Genomic DNA, 20,923 nt, shown 5'->3' with positions numbered 1-20,923 from the left:
CACTGGATTAGCAATGCAGAAGTCACTGATGACCCTAAAATTAGCAGTCCACAGAGAAGCTGTAACAAAGACCCAATAGAAAAGATTCAAGAGTGAAAGGGAGGAAAAACCTGGAAACAATGAGTATAAGGCAAATTTTGGAAGTTGTGCTGTAAACAGGAAAGAAATGCAATAACTAAAGAGAGCAGGGCCAAAACAGGGGTTCTTTTATGATGGCCGAGATAACAGCATGTTATCAAACAGTGTGTTGATGGGCATGACCTTGTAGAGAAGGAAAACTTGATGATGTAAAAGGAAATAAGGACAAAGCAATGTCCTTAAATACACAAGAGTAAATGGAATCTAAAACACAAGTAGATGGGTCAGTCCTAGCCAAAAGAACAGAGAGAGTGCAACCACCATGACAGAGAAGGTAGTCTTTTTTTTTTAAAAAAGCTGGTTCCACGCCCAGCATGGAGCCCAAAGTGGGTCTCAAACAGACGACTCTGAGCTCATGACCTGAGCCAGATCAAGAGTTAGACACTTAACTGGCTGAGCCACCCAAGCACCCGAGAAGGCAGTCTTAACAGACCTCTTGAAGAATTCCTTGGTGTACATCATTCTAGTAGTCTGTAAAGATACTGACCTAAGAAGGTGCACTGTTATTTTCCCTACCTTACAGATGAGAAAACAAAAGAGGAGGGGTTATGTAACACTGGTAATACACGCAGGAAATAAGAGGCAGAGCTAGAATTTGACTCAAGATGTAAGTTGATTCTAAAATCTTTACTCTTAACTATTATATTATACTCCCTTTCCACTTGAGAAAAAAAATTCTAAATACAGTGTTCCAATAATAATAGTAGGAAAACTGGACTGGACACTTAATACCACAAAACTTACTATTAAAGTCTTTATGGGGGTTTAATAGAAAAATCTCTGGCTTTAGAGTCAGACAGAGTTGGCTTTGAATCTTGGCTTCAATTTTCATCTCCCCTATACAACTTTGGGAAAATTACTCTGTGAGCTTCCATTTCCACAACTACAAAAAAAATACAAAAGTCTAAGAATGCAGCACCTCAACCCCAATTACAACAAGGGTTCAATAACGAGTAACATTATTATATGACCTTCCTATTTCCCTCTTCCAGTCTTTCATAAGTCCCTCCTATTTCCAATTCTGTAAATGTATTCCTTTCCTATAATGTTTTTCTTTCTGCATTTTGCCCTCATGTTCATATCATCTTATCTGCTGCCTGCCAAATTACTGACCATCTCAAAGATATCGGAGGTCTAGTAGAAATAAACTTCAACTAGACTCAGCTATGTTTCCTTCAAGTCAGACAGGCCTGACTTTGAAAGTCCCTTCGGTTAAAAATAGCCTCGTTTCTCTCTCATCAGACATGTATACTAATTTTAATCCTGGAGCAGAGCCTAGAGGCTAAGAGAGCCTTATGACTGAAACCACAACTACTTTAGTATACCATGCAGTTAAAAAAGGGAAATATCTTTAGTTTGGTGACAGTTTTATGTTTAAATATGTTAGACAGCATACATGATAAAACATGCAAAATCTAGGAAAGCTCTACTCTCACCTGCAAAGTGAAGGGCTAAGTCTCGATACAGTTCTCTACTCATGTTTTGAAATTCAGCCTCCTGCCACACTTTCCCATCAGGTGTTCGTATCTTGGTCTCTGAAGGATTGAAGCCTAATTTATACCAACAACACAAAACATTCATTATCAAAACTGCTTTATAAGTTGTTTTACTTTTTTTATTTTATTTATTTATTTGACAGAGAGAGATCACAAGCAGGCAGAGAGGCAGGCAGAGAGAGAGAGGAGGAAGCAGGCTCCCTGCTGAGCAGAGAGCCCGATGCGGGACTCGATCCCAGGACCCTGAGATCATGACCTGAGCCGAAGGCAGCGGCTTAACCCACTGAGCCACCCAGGCGCCCAGTTGTTTTACTTTTTAAAATGAGATGTAATTAACACACTATAAAAATCACTCTTTTAAAACATTCAGTTCAATGGCTTTTAGTACATTCATAAAATTATGGACCTGCCCCCGCTAATTTCCTGCACCTATTAGTAGCCACTCCTTCACTCCTCTCTCCCCTGGCAACCACTAACCTACCTTCATGGATTTACCTATTCTGGACATGTCATACAAACAGAGTCATACAATGTGGCCTTCTGTGTCTGCCGTCTTTCACTTAACATAATGTCTTCATTGACTGTGTAACATGTATCAAAGCTTTATTCCTTTGTATTACTCAGTGATATTCCGTTGTATAATATACAAATGCTGTTTATCCACTTATCAGCTGATGGACCGTCTAACTGCTTCTACTTTTTGGCTAGTATTAACAATATTGCTATGAACATTCATGGACAAGTTTTCCAGTGGACATATGTTTTCAACTCTCTTGGATACAATACCTAGGAGTGGAATTGCTGGGTCATATGGTAACTCCATGTTTAACTTTTTGAGGACTGTCAAACCATTTTCTAAAGGGGCTGCACCATTTGACATTCTCATTAGCAATGTACAAGTGTTCCAATTTCTCTAAATCCTCACCAACACTTGTTATTCTCTTGTTTTTATAAGAGGATCCTAGTGGTTTTAAGTGGTATCTCACTGTGGTTTTGATTTGTGTTTCCGTAATAACAAATGGTACTGGGCAGCTACACAAGCTTTTTAAAGGATTCATAATTAGCTGCCACATAATGTACTGACAAATACTGTTTGGAAAAAGCAAGCTTCAGGGAGATGAAGCAATATATATTTGTTCAAAAAGATTAGAAATGGAGAAGCACTGAATTAAATGTAAGTGAATGCCATTCATAAATTATGGACTTCAGAGACAGAACTACTCTTCTCAGGACCAAGAAAGAGATAACACTAATTCTTCTTTCTTTGAAGATAGGCATTAATTGTTACTATCTGTCTGATTTTGCCTGTGGTTGAACAAACAGACAAGCTGCTATCTACACAAGCAAAACACACCCAAAGTATGGAAAACAGGGCTTGAACACGTTTGTTCAATTTCTCAACAAACATTACACATGTGCTATTTCCTAGGTTTTAATATTCTGATTTCCTACTTTGAATTTATCTCTGCTCTTTAAGAAATACACTAAACTTGGAATGTTATTTTATAAAATAATAAAATAATGAATATGGATAACCATAGTAGTATTTATGTTTTCAGATGGGCTTAATTTACCAAGGAATTGGCAACTAATAAATAGTTGTAAAATTAAATCAATATAAATAACTAAACTGGGGTCAGAAATTGGTAAAAGCACTCTAGAAGTGTTAAATAAAATGTACTAAATTGATTGCATGTCTAATAGAAATTCATCTATTCAGCTTTTAGGCACAATAGCATAAGCTTAATTTCACCTGACATTTGTGGCAAGGGGCATATGATCATGCCTATACAAGGAAAAACTTTAAAAAAATGTAGTGTCCAGTCTGTTGCAAGTGACAGTCTGTAATAAGAAAATATGGCAATCCCACGCCAATCTCTCTCTCAACTTTTCATCACTATTACCCCCAACTCATGTCTACATTCAACTCTTTTTTTCTTCTCTTCTCTTAAGAAAACATTTTCTCTATGGGAGACTTTCTTTGTATTTGCATCTTTACTTAAATTAACTTGAAGAAGCTTTCAATATCTACAATAGTTTCTTATTCTGTAGTCTCCCCCCTTTACACTTTCCACAGTCTCAGTTACACACTGTTACCCATGGTGCAGAATCAGGTGACCCTCACATTGTCAGAAGGCCAAGAGTAGTAGCCTAATGCTACATCACAACGCCCACGTCACTCACTTCATCTCCTCACACATGCCTGCTGTAACCTCACAGCATCACAAGAAGGGACAGGACAGTATACAACTTTTATGACAGTGTATTGTTTTAATTGTTCTATTTTATGATTAGTTATTGTTGTTAATATATTACTGTATCTAATTACTAAACTGAACTTTATCATAGGCATGTATGTATAGGAAAAAAGTAGTATTTATACATTTCAGTACTGTCTGATTTCAGGCATCCACTGAAGTTCTTGAAATGTACCAAGAATGGGGGGGGGACTACTATATTCCCATTCTTTGTCCTCTTTTTTTCTTACTAGCTGAATTTATTGAATAGAATAAAAGAGTTACTATGCATTTATGTTCAAGACACTATACTAGGCTCTGAAATAAAATAAGGATGACCAATATAAGGTCTTGAACTTCATGGACATTCAGAGCAGGAAGAAAAATGTATGCAAAAAACTTAAGTATATTAAAAAAAATCATATAAACACTATGTTCACTACCTCAAGTTTTAAAGCAGAATCGTAGAACACTTTCTATGTCTTTAAAGAAAGAAAAAACATACATGAAAAACCAAGATTTAGAACAGGCTTAGTATACTAACAATGGTATTAAAAAAAAAAAAGAAAGAAAATAAACACAGAAACACACACACACACACACACACACACACACACAGAGTTTGTGTATGCAAAAATTATCTCTGGAAGGATATATAAATTGTTAACACAAGTAATCTCCAGAAAGGAAACAAGGTAGTTGGAGCACAAGAGCTTTTCAAGGTACACCCTCTTCATCTTTTGAGTTATGAACCAAGTGAATTTATTATGCATTTGAACAAATGACATTGAAATGTCATTTAGAATACAGCATATTAAGATCCTTTTAGTTTACACTGCCAAAAAGTTGACAAAAAATAATTTTTCATTTCATTCACAGCAATAAATCCGTTGCTCAGGACACTGGAAACTATGTTGTTACGATTTCTTAAATGTATGCTACATTTCACAAATTAGCCCCCCAAAAATTCTATTTGTAAAATATTTTAATACAAAAACTAACAGATTAAAAAATTAGTAAGTCGGGGCGCCTGGGTGGCTCAGAGGGTTAAGCCTCTGCCTTCGGCTCAGGTCATGATCTCAGGCTCTTGGGATCGAGCCCCACATCGGGCTCTCTGCTCAGCAAGGAGCCTGCTTCCTCCTCCTCTCTCTCTGCCTGCCTCTCTGCCTACTTGTGATCTCTATCAAATAAATAAATAAAGTCTTAAAAAAAAAATTAGTAAGTCAAAGGCATATGAACAATCCAGTTACCAACTCAAAGGAAATTAAGATTTTAAGATTTTCACTCCAGTTCTTAGGGTTGTGTTTTGTTTTGTTCTATTTTTCATTTTTACAAATTACTAAATAAAATATGGATTTAAGTTGACCATCTTAACTTTCCCAAAGTGGAATAACTTTTGGAATTTCAGAACTTTGATTTCTAGAATAAACACACCTTACCTGTACAATCTTCATTTAATGGATCTGACATTAGTATAGCAAAAGTTCTGGATAATCACTACCTCAGAACCAATAAAAACATTTTGACCCCACCATTAGCTATTTGCTCTGTTAAAAGAGGACAACTACTACATGATACACGAATGACTAGAAGGATATGAAATAATTTAATTAATAATACATTAGATCAATCCTGGATAACAGAGCAAGTTTTCAGTATTCTAAAAGTAACTGCTCACAATTTTATCACAAATTAGCAAGAATAAAATGCAAATTACCCATCTTTCACCTAATTCACAATGAATATCACTAGCAAAACATGATAAACAACATAAAATAAACAGGTAATTGCTCTAACTGTACTTAGAAAATTTCTTCCGGAGAAAAAGACTAAAACACCTTAGGACTATAAAGAACTGCCAAGCTGGTCAGAGAAAAGCTAGACCTGGTAGAAAAATACAAAACAAAATTAACTATAGCAAAAACTGTCCTAGTGTTAACAACTTAAAATTAACAGGAAAAAATGAATCTTGACAATATTTTTGTCTTTATACACTTATCTAGAAGAACTGAACTTTGAAAAGTATCCACAAAAGAAAGGCTAATATAGCACAAGTCTTAATGACAAAAGTCTAACAGAGATTAATCTGGTCAATTAATCAACTCCTTATATTAAAAGCTTTACATGAACAACCCTGAAAATAATTTCAGAAACATAAAAATTCAAACTCCTTAAAACCACCATATATAAAAACTTCAGTTGCCTACAAATCAGAAATTCTTTTGGAAAAACATTTTCTCAATGAAAATCTATCTATATTGGCATAAATCTGACTTACTTTTAAAATAGTTTTTAGGTATAAATCTGATCTAAATATTTCTCAAACATGGGTGGAAAACAGTTATTGTCAAACCTCAAAGCTTAAAGCAACAATAGGATCAAAGTATCAGTGCCAAAATATTCTGTAACCAAATATAACTGGAATTGAGTAAATTATCTTTTAAAGATTTACTTTTGAAGGAATTCCTAACAGCAATCCAAATATAATGGCAGAATAAGAGTAATATATCTCCAATTCTCTGAAAATGGTACTAATTCTTATTTTCTCTTTTGTTCAACTTATTAACTGTTCAGATCGGGGTTCTTAACCTCTAAGAATCTCCTGAGGGACTCGTTAAAAATTCCAGTTCTGAACTCTATACCCAGAAATTCTGATTCAGGTCCAGTGTAGCATCCAGGAATCTGCATTTTCAACCTGTACCTTGAACTGATTTCTTAAGCATTTGATTTGAGAATCACACACTGTTCTAAAGACAACCCTCTCTACTCAAATATATCCTAGGGAGAAAGGGAGACAAGAAGGCAAGAAGACAGAAAGACACAAAGACTGATTACAAACCTTTGTATGTTGGAGCAGGTGGTGCTGTTGCCACTTTCCTGACTTTTGCTGTCACTGAGTTATCAACATTAACAACCATTACCGGATGGTCAACATGACCCAGATTCTGGCCACGGCCATTTGTTTCTTCTGAGTGTTCCCACTGTTTTCTAATTCGCTCCTTGAGTTTTTCCAATTTGACATCATGTTGTCGCTGCTTTAGGATATCTAACCTTTGGGAATTAGAAGTACTGGTAGAGGACGGAGAAGAGTCAGTTATCCGTAACACTTTTGGATCAACATCATGGCCCATGTTACCTATAGAAGCCTTCTCATTTCCTTTTGTTCTAGTAGGATTTTCTTCCTCAGTTCTCACAGGAGCTGCCATCTTAATCAAACATTCAGAATTTTGCAGTGCATCAACTGCTGGTCGATCATTTAAAAACCTAACCACTGCATCATTGATGACAGATGACTCGGAGCTCTCAAAATCACAGCAATGTATATTCCGCTCTTCTTGATTGCATACCAGCCGATTCCTGTTCTCAGGCTTTTCTTCATTAATATCCACACAATATACATGCTTTGACTCTAGAAGGCTAGGATTTATACTGGAAGTTGTACCATGGATTTCCCTGTTATTAAAAAATAATCAGTTTTGAATAAAGATTTCAAAAACCAAACTGCACCAGTCATACAAACCGAAGGGAGAACTCTAACCTAATATTAGAGATCCCAAAAAAGCTTTGGAATTCCAGTAGGTTCAATAATAAAATAATCATTACTAATATTAAGACTCAATGTTTAATGACCCTCTATCAAGTTAGATGGCAAATAACCTAAATCATTAATTTCCATATTATAAACTAAGAAATACCCAAAAGATGTATGGAGAGATTTCCTTAAGAAATCCCAGAAAAGGGTTGAAGCCTCTTCCTTTGGCTCGGGTTGTGATTCCAGGGATCTGGGATCGAGCCCCGCTTCCGGCTCTCAGCTCAGCGGGGAGCCTGCTTCCCCCTCTCTCTCTGCCTACCTCTCTGCCTACTTGTGATCTCTGTCTTTCAAATAAATAAATAAGATCCTTTAAGAAAAAGAAAAAAGAAATCCCAGAAAATAGGATTACAGGGGCGCCTGGGTGGCTCAGTGAGTTAAAGCCTCTGCCTTCAGCTCAGGTCATGATCTCAGGGTCCTGGGACATAGCCCCGCATTGAGCTCCCTGCTCAGCAGGGAGCCTGCTTCTCCCTGTCCCACTCCCCCTGCTTGTCTCTCTCTCTGTAAAATAAATCAATAAAGTCTTCAAAAAAATTAAAAAAATAAGTTAAATATGTGTGGCTCACATTAACGATTCTATTATATACCACTGATCTAGATGTTTCATGTAAAAGCATAAAATTCTAAATATCACAATAATTCTTAAAGCCATAATTCTGTTATAGTTTAATATGATAATTACATCTATTGTGAATCTGTGAGTATGTGCATTTTTTAAGGAGATAGTCTACAGTTTTCATCAAATTCTCATTGGAATCCATGACCCAAAAACCATTAGACCCTGATCTGAATGGTTGATTATTAAACAAGATGGGGGCTGAGAACTGATTCCTATAGCTTCCACTAGAGATCAAGACTAAATTCAGTTATTTGCACTACTTTTACCAGACCATAATAATTCATAGTTAGAATGATTAAGGTATAAAATTAGCACATGTAAAGAAAAAAATAAAGCACAAAAAGGTAGTTTGCATATCATGTCACAATCTTAAAAAGGGAAGGAGAATTGATCCTGAACCATCAAAAAAAAAGTAATTCCACAGTTTTTCATTAACTCATTCATTAAATATTTACTGAATCCATATAAGAGTGTTTATTACACAATTCTTTCAACTTTTCTGTAAGTATGAAAATTTTCATAATAAGCATTAGGAAAAATAATTATGGAATACTTAATAAAAGACAGGCATTAAGCTAGTTTTTTTTTTTTTTCATTAAGCTAATGTTTTAAGATTAAGACAGATTTACAGCTTTACATAAGCTAATATAATGGAATCAAAATATAATGCAACATGAAAATGCTTTAACAGAGGAAGTTATATAGTATTACAAGAGCATACAGGAAGGATTAAATAGGCTGTGGGAATGGAACGGGATAAAAACAAATCCAGCAATGCTTCATACAGGTGCTAACAATGAGTTTTAAGTGATAGAGTCAGCTAGATGAAGGATATGCCCTTCACAGCTATCCTATAGGTATTTCTTTAAATCCTAAAAGATATATAGTTTACAAAATTTTAAATATCAAGTAGTATCCTTTGCAAGAAGAATACCAGAATATGAATCAAGAGTAATTTATAGTTTCAATTCTGATGGTGATTATGTTTCTAGGCAAGTTGCTTAATATTTGTGTGGTTAAAGACTTCTAAACTCTGATTATTTTTCACATTTTTTTCTTTCTCCTTTTACTAAACTATAAACTTTTACCCAGATTAATTCCCTGGCCTTGGCCTTCTCTCTGTATCTTCACCATTTTTATCGCTTCAACACCAGTAAAAATTTTCCAAAACTCCCAAATTCCCAGCCCTGACCTTTTCACACACATTCCTGCTCAGATTTTCAAATGCCTACAGAATATTTTCACCTAAATATTTCAAAATTATATCAAATCAAATACTGATATTATGAACTCATGATTTACCTCCATCTCCCAAATTCTTTATCTCAAATTTAGAGTACAAATATATACCCAGTAGTATCTAGCACCACCATGATACGCAACTTATTTACTGACATTTTATAACACTAAAAATGTTAATAAATGAAGCAAAGAAATATAAGGTCCAGTGTTTATTACTTAATATTATTTGCTACACTGAGAGCATTACCACATATTTTATAACATTAGTAAAATGCTCCTCAAATATAAAGTTCTATCATTTTATCTACTGAAAATTCTAAATCATCAGCTAACAAAAATACACATCATTTGATATTATCCATACTATCAAAATCCATACATCAATCCTGAACATCTGACAATAAGTTGCTGAGGGGAGCCACAAACAACAAAGTGAAACAATAAAACTCACATTCTCACTAGGAAAGAAATTTTAGGTAACTGATTAATGCTATCAAAAAAAAAAAAAGAAGAAGAAGAAGAAGAAGAAGAAGAAGAAGAAGAAAACTGAGCTATAAAAAGTCCATTATGCACAACACCTAATCTGAGAAATTAAGAAAAAAAAATCTGTACTTCCAGAGACTGAATAATCTGTCTACAGGAAACATATATATTACAATGGTAGTAGCCTGAGCCACTACTTCTTCCCCCGCAAATAGTCAATCTGTGAAAGAGTAGAAAGCTAGTATTTCAGAATATAAAACATTTTTGCTTTATCTTTTTGGAAAATGAAAAACGTAGTAATATTAGAGCCAGAGTGCTATGAAAAACTCAGAAAATAAACCATAATCCTTTTGTAAATATTACAGGCTAATCCTATTTAATAACTTGTTTTTAATCACTAACCTGTAAGAAACCAAAGGTTCACGAAACTCCACACGGTTATTTTTCTTTACGTTACTCTCCAAGGTGGTAACTCTGAGAGGACTCCGAGATTTCTCTTTTCGTGATTTAGAAGATTTAGAAGTTGGAGCATTAGCCCAAGAATCATCCAGGTATCTACCATCTGAAGAAAAAGAAAAAGAAAGTGTGTAAGAACATACTACTGTCTCTGAATTTGACTAGTATTTGTGAAAATAACAGGTATCTATCATTTCTGGCATCTCTAGTTGGATATTATATAAGTAGATAGGAAACACTCAGGTTAAATTATTTACTCAATCTATAAAGAAAAAACTATCCTGAACAAACAATGAAAAACTCCACATACAAAATTATTTTTTGTTAAAGGCTGACACTCACTTAAAAAAAAGAATTATCAAGTAAAACCCACCAGATTCACAGGTTTAAAAAAAAATTAGTTTTACTTTAGTACTAACCTCTAGGTTTTAGACCACTAATTAAGGAACTACATGACAGGTAATCAAAGAAAGTATTTGCATTTTGTGAATTTATGACAGTATCTGTTAAATATTCCAATTATGATTTAAAACTCCCTAAAATATGTAAAATTCACTAAGTCAACTAAATCTCAACGTTGACAGATCTGTGAATTTAAAGAAAGACATATATAATTTCAAACACTTAAAATCAAATTCTCATCACTAAAAACCAATGAAAAGTCACTGTCAAAGGTGTAGTAATGCTAAAGTCCCTGTTGAAAAGATGGTGAAGGGGCACCTGATAGGCTCAGTCATTGAGAGTGTGCCTTCAGCTCAGGTCATGATCCCACAGTCCTGGGATCAAGCCCCATATCGGGCTCCCTGCTGAACGGGAAGCCTGCCTCTCCCTCTCTCACTGCCCCCCTTTGCCCCATTTGTATTCCCTCTCTCACTGTCTCGCTCTTTGTCAAATAAATAAAATCTTTAAAAAAAAAAAAAAGAAAGAAAGAAAGAAAGAAAAGATGGTGAAAACATGGAGCACCTGGGTGGTTCAGTCGGATAAGCATCCGAGTCTCGATTTCAGCTCAGGTCACGATCTCAGGGTTGTGAGATCAAGCCCCATAATGGGCTCCATGCTTGAGATTCTCTCCCTCTGCCTCTGCCCCTCCCCCTGCTCATTCTCATTCTCTGAATAAACTTAAAAATCTTAAAAAAAGAAAGATGTGAAAACATCATCTACAGTCACTGAACATGAGGTTGCTTCATGACTACTCAGTACCAAAGACAAAAAAACTAAATGTTGATGAGATATCATCTCTGATTAAAGAGCTAGCAAATATGAGGGACTATAAAAAGAAATTAAATTGAAACAAAATTAACATCTATATTTGTATCTTTGCAAGTAACTTTATACATACCTTTTCTACTTATTTTTCGGGTAGCACTTGCAGATTTCTTGGTATCCATGACAGAATCAAACACAGCTGTACTTGTAGGGGTTACTTCTAATTTGTTTTCAATGTGTCTCAGCTAAAGTTTAAACATCATCACAACAAAGAGGTTAATTCTGTAAATAAACCAGCTACCATTTATTTACATAGTTAATTTTTTATTTTTTACTTTTTTAAATATAAACTCTATGCCCAATGTGGGGCTTGAACTCATGACCCTGAGATCAAGAGCTGCATGTTCTACTGACTGTGTCAGCCAGGCGCCCCAATTTACAGTTATTTAAATTATATTGTCCAGTACTTTTCTCTAAAGTCAAAACAACTCAAGAATGCCATTTTTCAATATTAATTTTTTTCATTACTTGCTACTTCACCTATAGTAAGAAGTGGTACAGTGCTGCCCAGATTTGGACAAGAAAATCAAAAAGATTCTGAAGAGTACTGAAAAGTTTCCATTTGTCTTTTTGACCTTTTTTTTTTATTGCTGTGGTTTTTTTTAAGCAAGTAGTACATTTTCTGACATTACAGGTCACATATCATTATGCTATATATCCTGTGCATTTTGCACACAAAAATTAGATAAGAATAATTCAGATGGACTAAAATTTACAACTGTTCGAACAGCTTATGTTATAGGCATAACAGTCTTATGCCTGTAAGTTTCACAATAAAGATAAAATACATAAGATAGAAAACTCAGATTTCCATACACTTTATAGTGTAAGTCAATTTCTGGTAAAACCACCAATGTTCTTAAATTATTTAATAAAGCATTTTTCCCTAATTATATGCTTACAAGAGAAAACTTGGAAAACAGAGAAAAGGCATAAAAAATGAAATTAAAATCATCAAAATCCCACCACATAGAGATAAACACTTTGTATAAAATTCTAATTTATCTTCTCTCAGATTTTTGTGGTACAATGTACTCAAAAAATGAAATAAATATTCATAATCTGTATCAGGATTTTTCTCCCATTTATATTATAAGCCCCATTATCATCCTTAAAAATAATTTCTAAAAACACAATAGTTTTAAAAAATGAAAATTAACAGTTCAGCTCCAAATTAGGTTAACTCTAAATTAAACTGGGGATAAAAACTATTTCTACATTGTAGATACATAATGCTCATGTAGAAGAGAGAGAGAATATATATAATGTGCATTTGACCCTACATTATGACCAAATCTAGGTTATAGTACCTTTTCCAGATCCATTTTCATACCAGTTCAAAAGATCAGGAAGCAGAAAATACCATATTCATAACGTAAAGAAATAGTGACTCAAAGTCAGGTAGGAAAAAAAGAAAACAAGAAAGGAGCTATTAGGAGAGTAATTTTTCTAGAGAGCAAATGAAAACAAAAAGAAAAAGGAAAGAATCTCCCCTCAAAGAGACTATGTATCACTTGCCAAATTTGGATTCCTAAACTCCAGACAAGACTGGACAGAACACAAATGAAAACAGGTTGCCCATAGTCATTCTTCAGCTGTATTGAGAGAAAGTAGTCTGTCATTGCCACAAAAGAGGTCACTCCTAGTCCATTAAAGAAGCTGTTCCTTTCATTTCCTCTCTGACTCTGAGCTTTCTCTACAGACATAACCTCACATTCCCAAATTCATTTTGTTTTAAATCTTCATTTCAATAAGCCAAATGAACAAATTTATTAAAGGAAAATAAATAGTACAAATCAAAAGTAGTGTCTTGATTATCCCTGTCCTATTTAATAGTCATCCTTAATGTTCATTTTGTAATAAATGGTACTTAACTTCTTACTAAATTCTTTATTTTCCTATGAAAAAGTACTATAGAAAAAAACTTAATCTATTCAATTTTAACAGGAAATCAATTTTAAACCAGAAAGAAATATATGGAAACTCTAACTACTTACAGCAGCCTTAGTCTGAGAAAGTGCATCCCACGATGTGGTTATATCTGCTGAGAAACATTGATATTTACTGAATCAGAATCTCTAAAGTAGTCCTCAAAATCTGCATTTCAGTAAGCTCCTAAATGCACTCAAAATTATGAAAACATTTTATTAGGCAGAACTATTTCTCAGCAAATGCTTTATTATACTGAACCAAAACATGGTACTTGGGGTGCCTGGGTGGCTCAGTGGGTTGGGCCTCCGCCTTCGGCTCAGGTCATGATCTCAGGGTCCTAGGATCGAGCCCCGCATCAGGCTCTTTGCTCAGTGGGGAGCCTACTTCCCCTTTTCTCTCTGTCTGCCTCTCTGCCTACTTGTGATCTCTCTCTGTATCAAATAAACAAATAATACCTTAAAAAAAATGGTACTTTTCCCATTCTATAAAGCCAAGCTTCCTAGTATATGGTTTAGAGTTGTATTAGACACTGATCCTATTAATTCTTAGGACGACATCCCCATTCACAGCCGCATCAGACAACTCCAACAACAGACAGTATCCTCAATCTACCCCAGTGACCTAAACACGAAATTTTGTATTGTAGTGTATTTCAAAGTCATGATGTTTAAAAGATTAAAAACTACTCCAGACCTCAATCTACCAGTAGAAACAAAGGTAAAATCTAGTCTTTCAGATAAGAGCCCTTCAAATAGTACAAGGCCACCTAGTTTCCTTAAATCATCTTTCTCTAGGATAAACAATTTCATTCCCTCCAAATATTCCTCATGTGACATGATTTCCAGATACCTCATAAACCCAATAATCTTCCTCCAGATATACTCTAGTTTGTCAATGCATCTCAAAATATATCATGTCCTAATTAAAGTAACCCTTGATGCATCATTAAAAAAAAAAATAGTTCAATGAGACTTTGCCTTTTCTTATCTGTGATTTTTCTTTTCTTATCTTTACAGTCCAAAACTGTATTAGGAGCTATATTACAACATTTGTTGACATTAATCAGAATTTCCAAGAAGCTGTGTAAAACTAATTCTATATATACTGATTCTTTTTTATGTCTCCCTTTATAAGTTTGCTATAGGACACCTCTGAAGATGAGGTACCTTGCATATTTAAAGCCAACTGAACCTAAAAAATTATCCACTTTATAAATCAAAGGCAGGCATTAAGTTCTAAAGTTTAAAGAAAATAAATCATACCTTGAACAGTATCCTTGCTTTGAGAGCTCCTTGGATTTGGTAAAGGCACCTCTTTTGATTTGCTGCTCCTCATCCTGCCAATTTACCTACAATCATATCAGCATTCATTAAACATCAATATTATGATATTAGTAAAGAAAATACTCTCATTTATCTTAACTTTCATGAAAGTCAGAAAAAGATTTACCTAAATTATTGTCAATTCTACAAGTTATCTTTATGCCTTCTAGAGTTCCTTATAATCTACTAACTTTGTTTTTCCTTGGAAAACTAAATCATTAAGAAGTCTATCATGACCACCTCACACCAACTAGAATACCCAAAAACAAACAAAGAAACAAACAACAACAGAAAATAACAAATGTTGATGTGGAGAAACTGTAACTCTTGTGCACTGTTGGTGGGAAGGTAAAATGATACAGGTTCTATGGAAAACAGTATGGCAGTTCCTCAAAAAATTAATAATAGAATTAACCACATGATTCAGCACAAAACAAATGAAAACAGGGTCTCAGAGACATTTGTACATCCATGTTCACAGCAGCATTGTTCACAATAGTCAAAAAGTGAAAGTAACAAAACCGTCCATCAACAGATGAAAAGGTACATAAAATGTGGTACATATTTACAATGGAACATTATTCAGCATTAAGTGGAAAATTCTGCCATATACTATATATAATACAGGTGAACTTTGAGACATCAACCAACTGAGACAAGCCAGTTACAAAGCCGAATACTGTATGATTCCACTTCTATAAGACACCTAGAGTAGTCAAAATCATAGGGAAAAAAACAGTGGTTGCCAAGAGCTGGGGAAGGAGGGGAACAGGGAGCTACTGCTTAATGGGTATAGAATTCAGTTTTACAAGACAGAAAGTGATCCAAGACGGATGGTGATGATAGTTGCACAATGCTATAAATTTTTTTATAATTTTTTATAAACATATAATGTATTCTTAGCCCCAGGGGTACAGGTCTGTGAATCGCCAGGTTTATACACTTCACAGCACTCACCATAGCACATACCCTCCCCATTGTCCATAACTCCACTACCCTCTCCCTACTCCCCTTCCCCCAGCCACCCTCAGTTTGTTTTGTAACATTAAGAGTCTATTACGGTTTGTCTCCCTCCCAATCCCATCTTGTTCCATTTATTCTTTTCCTACCCCTTAAACCCCACACGTTGCATCTCCACTTCCCCCTATCAGGGAGATCATATGATAGTTGTCTTTCTCTGACTGACTTATTTCGCTAAGCATAATACCCTCTAGTTCCACCCATGTCATTGCAAATGGCAAGATTTTATTTCTTTTGCTGGCTCCATAGTATTCCACTGTGTATATATACCACATCTTCATCTGTCGATGGATATCTAGGTTCTTTCCATACTTAGGCTATTGTGGACATTGCTGCTATAAACATTCGGGTGCCCTTTGGATCACTATGTTTGTATCTTTAGGGTAAATAACCAGTAGTGCAATTGCTGGGTCATAGGGTAGCTCTATTTTCAACTTTTTGAGGAACCTCCATACTGTTTTCCAGAGTGGTTGCACCAGCTTGTATTCCCACCAACAGTGTAGGAGGGTTCCCCTTTCTCTGCATTCTCGCCAGCATCCGTCATTTCCTGACTGGTTAATTTTAGCCATTCTGACTGGTGTGAGGTGGTATCTCATTGTGGTTTTGAATGCTATAAATTATTTAATACCACTAAATTATACACTGAAAATGGTTAAGGTGGTACATTTTATGTTGTGTATTCTATCACAAAAAGATAAAAGAAAAAATTATATCATGACTCAAAGAGAAAGATCATCATCTGCTTAAGCTGACTAGACAGCTTGGTAATAGTCATTTTATTCTATGAATATAGAATTACTCTGTTATAAAACTCACAAAACACTGAAAGTTCGGAAAATACAGGCAAGGAAACTCATTCCTAGTCCCCAAATCTTAAAATGATCATTAAGCTATTTTGCATAGTCTCTTTTTCCTAATTTTCTTTTTTTTACTCTAATTTGTGTAAAGAATAAAAAAAAATTTATTTTTGTGTCCTACTGCTAGATGTTTGTGGTAGTTTTTAAATATATTCATAAATTCTATGATACTCCTTTCTTCAAGTAGAGATTAATTTTTCTTCCATTAAATGTAAGCTGGACTTAGGGATACACCTTTAACAAATCAAATGTCATGGAAGTGACAATATGTGACTTTTAAGTGTAGGTCACAAAAAGCATTGCTTGTTCTCTGGAGTTACACAGCAACAGATTACCAGTACAATATTCTGCCTTATTTTATCTATTACAAGTAACACTGAAATGAACATATTTGTATCTGTGAATTTTTGCTTATTTATCTAGAACAGGATTTACCAAGGGGATCTACAAAAAACAGGTGATCCTACAAACAGGATCTACAAAAAAATGAACTAAAGGATATGAAGAACATGCTGCTCTTGAAATCCAATGTTAAACTGTTTTCCAATTTATAATTTACAACTGTTCTTATTTACAATGAGCCTACTAGTTTCATTAACCTCTTCTAATGTTGAGCATTATATCTATTCTATTTACTTTTGCTCATTTAATAGGAAGAAAATGGTTGTTTTAATTTGAATTTAATAAATTGCTAGGATAGATCTGCTAGCCATAGATCTCTGCCATAGATCTCAATCTTAGTTCTTCCTGTATGAATTATCTTCTCATGTCCTTTGCCCACCTACCTACCAGGATCATCATGTTTTTCTTATCAATTTGATGAGTTCTTTACATTATGAATATATGATCTTTGTCACATTTGATAAAAATAATTTTCTTCAACCACAGTTTTCAAAGGCAGTTCAGTATGTTGTATATTAAAGAACCTAATTTAAATTTAAGGAAAAGATGGGACATCTGGGTGGCTCAGTCGGTTAAGCCACTCACTCTTGTTTTTGGTGGGGGTCATGATCTCGGGGTCATGGAGTCAAGCCCCGTGTTAGGCTATGTGCTCAGCATGGAGTCTGCTTGAGTCTCTCTCTTTCCCTCTCCCTCTGCTTCCCCTCATGCTTGTGCTCTCTCTCTCTTTCTCTAAGTTAAATAAAATCTTTTAAAGATTTAAAGAAAATTTAATTTTAAATTTAAAGAAAAATTTAAAGAAAATTTTAAAGAAATTTAAATTTTAAATTTAAAGAAAAACCTACCTACTAAAGAAATTTAATTTAAATTTAAAGAAATTTAAAGAAAAATGAAAAGAAAAACCTACCTACTAAAATACAAATTAAAAGAAAAAAATTTAAAGAAATTTATTTTAAGAAAATTTAAAGAAATTTGGGCGCCTGGGTGGCTCAGTGGGTTGGGCCGCTGCCTTCGGCTCAGGTCATGATCTCAGGGTCCTGGGATCGAGTCCCGCGTCGGGCTCTCTGCTCGGCAGGGAGCCTGCTTCCCTCTCTCTCTCTCTCTCTCTGCCTGCCTCTCCATCTACTTGTGATTTCTCTCTGTCAAATAAATAAATGAAATCTTTAAAAAAAAAAAAAGAAAGAAAGAAAATTTAAAGAAATTTATATTTAAAGAAATTTAAATTTAAAGAAAATTTAAAGAAATTTAAAGAAAAACCTACCTACTAAAATACAAACACATAAAACTGAAGGCATAATTAATTTTTAAGGGGAGTTAATTTCACCCACAGTAAATAATCATTTTAAAATTTCTTTTAGGGCACCTGGGTGGCTCAGATGGTTAAGCAACTGCCTTCAGCTCAGGTCATGATCCTGGACTCCCAAATCAAGCCCTGCATTAAGTTCACTGCTTGTGGGGAGTCTGCTCTCCCTCTGACCTCTCCACTCTCATGTTCTCTCTCTCTCATTCCCTCTCTCTCAAATAAATAAGTAAAATCTTTAAAATAAAATTTCCTTTAAAAAAACTTCAAAAATGTTCTAAAAATAAAATTTGTCATAAATTATACAATATGTTTCTAAGAAATGTCAATCTAAGTTTTAGAAACAGATATGAATGATAGAAAAATTAAAATCACCATATATGCCAATAGTTTAAAATTTTTCCAACCATAAAAACTTCCATCAGTGATGCCCACATAGCTCAAAAAATTAACTCATTTTACTTTCCTTCTCATAAAGATAATTTTGGCCTAGCAAACTATCAAAATAACAAACATGAGTTATTCCATATTACTGAATAATTTGTCAACCATTTGGCAAAAGTTTTGAGCAAAACTCTCTTTGCTTTGAAACTAAAATAAATGCTAAAATATATAGTAATTCTCAATTTCCCAATGAGGAGAAATATACCAAAAATTGCATATATGTCCATAATCTCTATATTCAGGGGCCAGTGCTGATAAGAAATGCATTTCTATCTGCTTCAAAATAAAAACCTTCTTAATGGTTAATCATCATCAAATGCAAATGACTCAATTATCAGGAGTGTGACATTTATGTAAAATTTCATCTTATAAATTATAGTATATTCACCATTTAATATGAGGATGAACGAATTAGAACTACATGCTACAAATACATTAGGTGAAGAATGCCAGAAACAAGTGTACATGCTGTATAATTCCATTTTATAAAGTATCAAACAGACAAAAGTAATCTATGGTGTTAGAATAGTGGTTACATACAGTTTGGGCAGGAGGGTGGTGACTAGAATTGGAGCAAGGAAGGGCCTTTGAGGTACTGATAATATGGTTTGTTGATATGGGTGCTGATTACATCAGTGTGTTCAGTTTTTGAGACTTCCATCAAGCTGTACATTTACATGCTTTTTCAATGTACATTATACATCAATTAAAAGTATTTTCCAATAACATGCCTGATTTAGGTTTATAATTATAATTCACTTCTATAATAGGCCTAATCTTATGAATGTCAGTTTTACAATATCTTATCTTTCAAAATCCCAGGTTATCCTATACCTAAGAAGTATTATTAATAGAATCTATTAATCTAGGGTTCTTTAATATACAACATACTGAACTGCCTTTGTTAACAGTGATTGGAGAAAATTATTTTATCAAATGTGACAAAGGTCATATGTTCATAATGTAAAGAACTCATTAAATTGGTAAGAAAAACACGATGATCGTGGTAGGTAGATGGGCGAAGGACATGAAAAGATAATTCAGACATGAGGAACAGAAAAGAATAGAATTCTGTTATAAATAGAATCTATTTAAGTAGGACAGTTCTCTTTTTTTAAGATATTATTTATTTACTTGACAAACAAGAGATCACAAGTAGGCAGAGAGGCAGGCAGAGAGAGAGGAGAAAGCAGGCTTCCTGCTGAGCAGAGAGCCCGATATGGGGCTCTATCTCAGGACCCTGAGATCATGACCTGAGCCAAAGGCAGAGGCTTTAACCCACTGAGCCACCCAAGTGCCCACAGTTCTTTATATTTTTATCTTTATATAAGAATATATATGTAAAAATCACCATTTTCTCTAAAAATAGAAAAATTGAGGAAAAAGTACACCAAAAAAAATCTCCTCATAGAAAGAAGAATCTAATCTGTCAAAACTCTTACTATCTTTAAAGTATAAATCTCAATCTATAAAATGCCTTTTCTAACCACTTTGAGATGACTAAATCAAACAGATTAAACTTATTCAAGATCGTTTACTGGGAAATAATGAAACTTACCTTCCCTGTTAAATGTTTTAAAAGGTAACATGACAACTTTATTCTATAGCCATATGGGAATTTTGGATTTATTGGATATTTGTGCATTCTCTTTTGCCTAATCTCTCAAGAATTAAGAAAGGCAGACAAAAAACTACCATGACTACTTTTTGTCTCCTTCTCTTTATATTAAATTAATGTTTACATAGCTCAATAGGATTATTTAGTACATAAAGGTTCATGGTTGTTATATTGTCATGTGGGTTTTATATTTCTTGAATAAAAAATGACAATCATCGTCGGTAGAGAACTATACTTTAGTATTCAATTCTATTTTGTATGCTATTAATAAAAAGCAAGTATTGCTTTATTCTATTATACCTGCAGTATCCTTTCCATTCTAAGCTTTCTGGGACACTTTATTTTAGACATATCCTGTATATAGAAAATAGAACTTTTTAATCCAGTGTAATAATCTTTGTTAAGACTAAGAATAAGGAGGGGCGCCTGGGTGGCTCAGTTGGCTAAGTGTCTGCCTTCAGCTTAGGTAATGATCCCACGGTCCAAGAATCAAATCCTGCATCCC

General features: G+C 34.3%; 1 protein-coding gene across 5 annotated transcripts in view; it reads right to left on the bottom strand.

Annotated features, from left to right (window-relative positions):
• CEP350 (centrosomal protein 350) overlaps nucleotides 1-20,923 on the bottom strand; it is a 156,935-nt gene that overhangs the window by 115,929 nt on the left and 20,083 nt on the right. For 2 of the 5 annotated variants that reach the window (XM_044267212.1, XM_044267214.1), the window contains exons 2-7: nucleotides 14,721-14,806; nucleotides 13,524-13,570; nucleotides 11,600-11,711; nucleotides 10,207-10,366; nucleotides 6,711-7,324; nucleotides 1,575-1,688 (exon numbers count right to left, since the gene is read on the bottom strand). In XM_044267212.1, the coding sequence (XP_044123147.1) occupies nucleotides 1,575-1,688; nucleotides 6,711-7,324; nucleotides 10,207-10,366; nucleotides 11,600-11,711; nucleotides 13,524-13,570; nucleotides 14,721-14,793 (1,120 nt within the window). In that variant the 5' untranslated portion in view covers nucleotides 14,794-14,806. Of the gene's footprint in view, nucleotides 1-1,574; nucleotides 1,689-6,710; nucleotides 7,325-10,206; nucleotides 10,367-11,599; nucleotides 11,712-13,523; nucleotides 13,571-14,720; nucleotides 14,807-20,923 lie in introns of those variants that run through there. The other 3 variants (XM_044267213.1, XM_044267216.1, XM_044267217.1) reach the window with 3 other exon arrangements.

The sequence above is a fragment of the Neovison vison genome, chromosome 10, assembly GCF_020171115.1.
Source record: "Neovison vison isolate M4711 chromosome 10, ASM_NN_V1, whole genome shotgun sequence".
Lineage (NCBI taxonomy): Eukaryota > Metazoa > Chordata > Mammalia > Carnivora > Mustelidae > Neogale > Neogale vison.
This window is presented reverse-complemented; position numbering and strand designations above follow the sequence as displayed.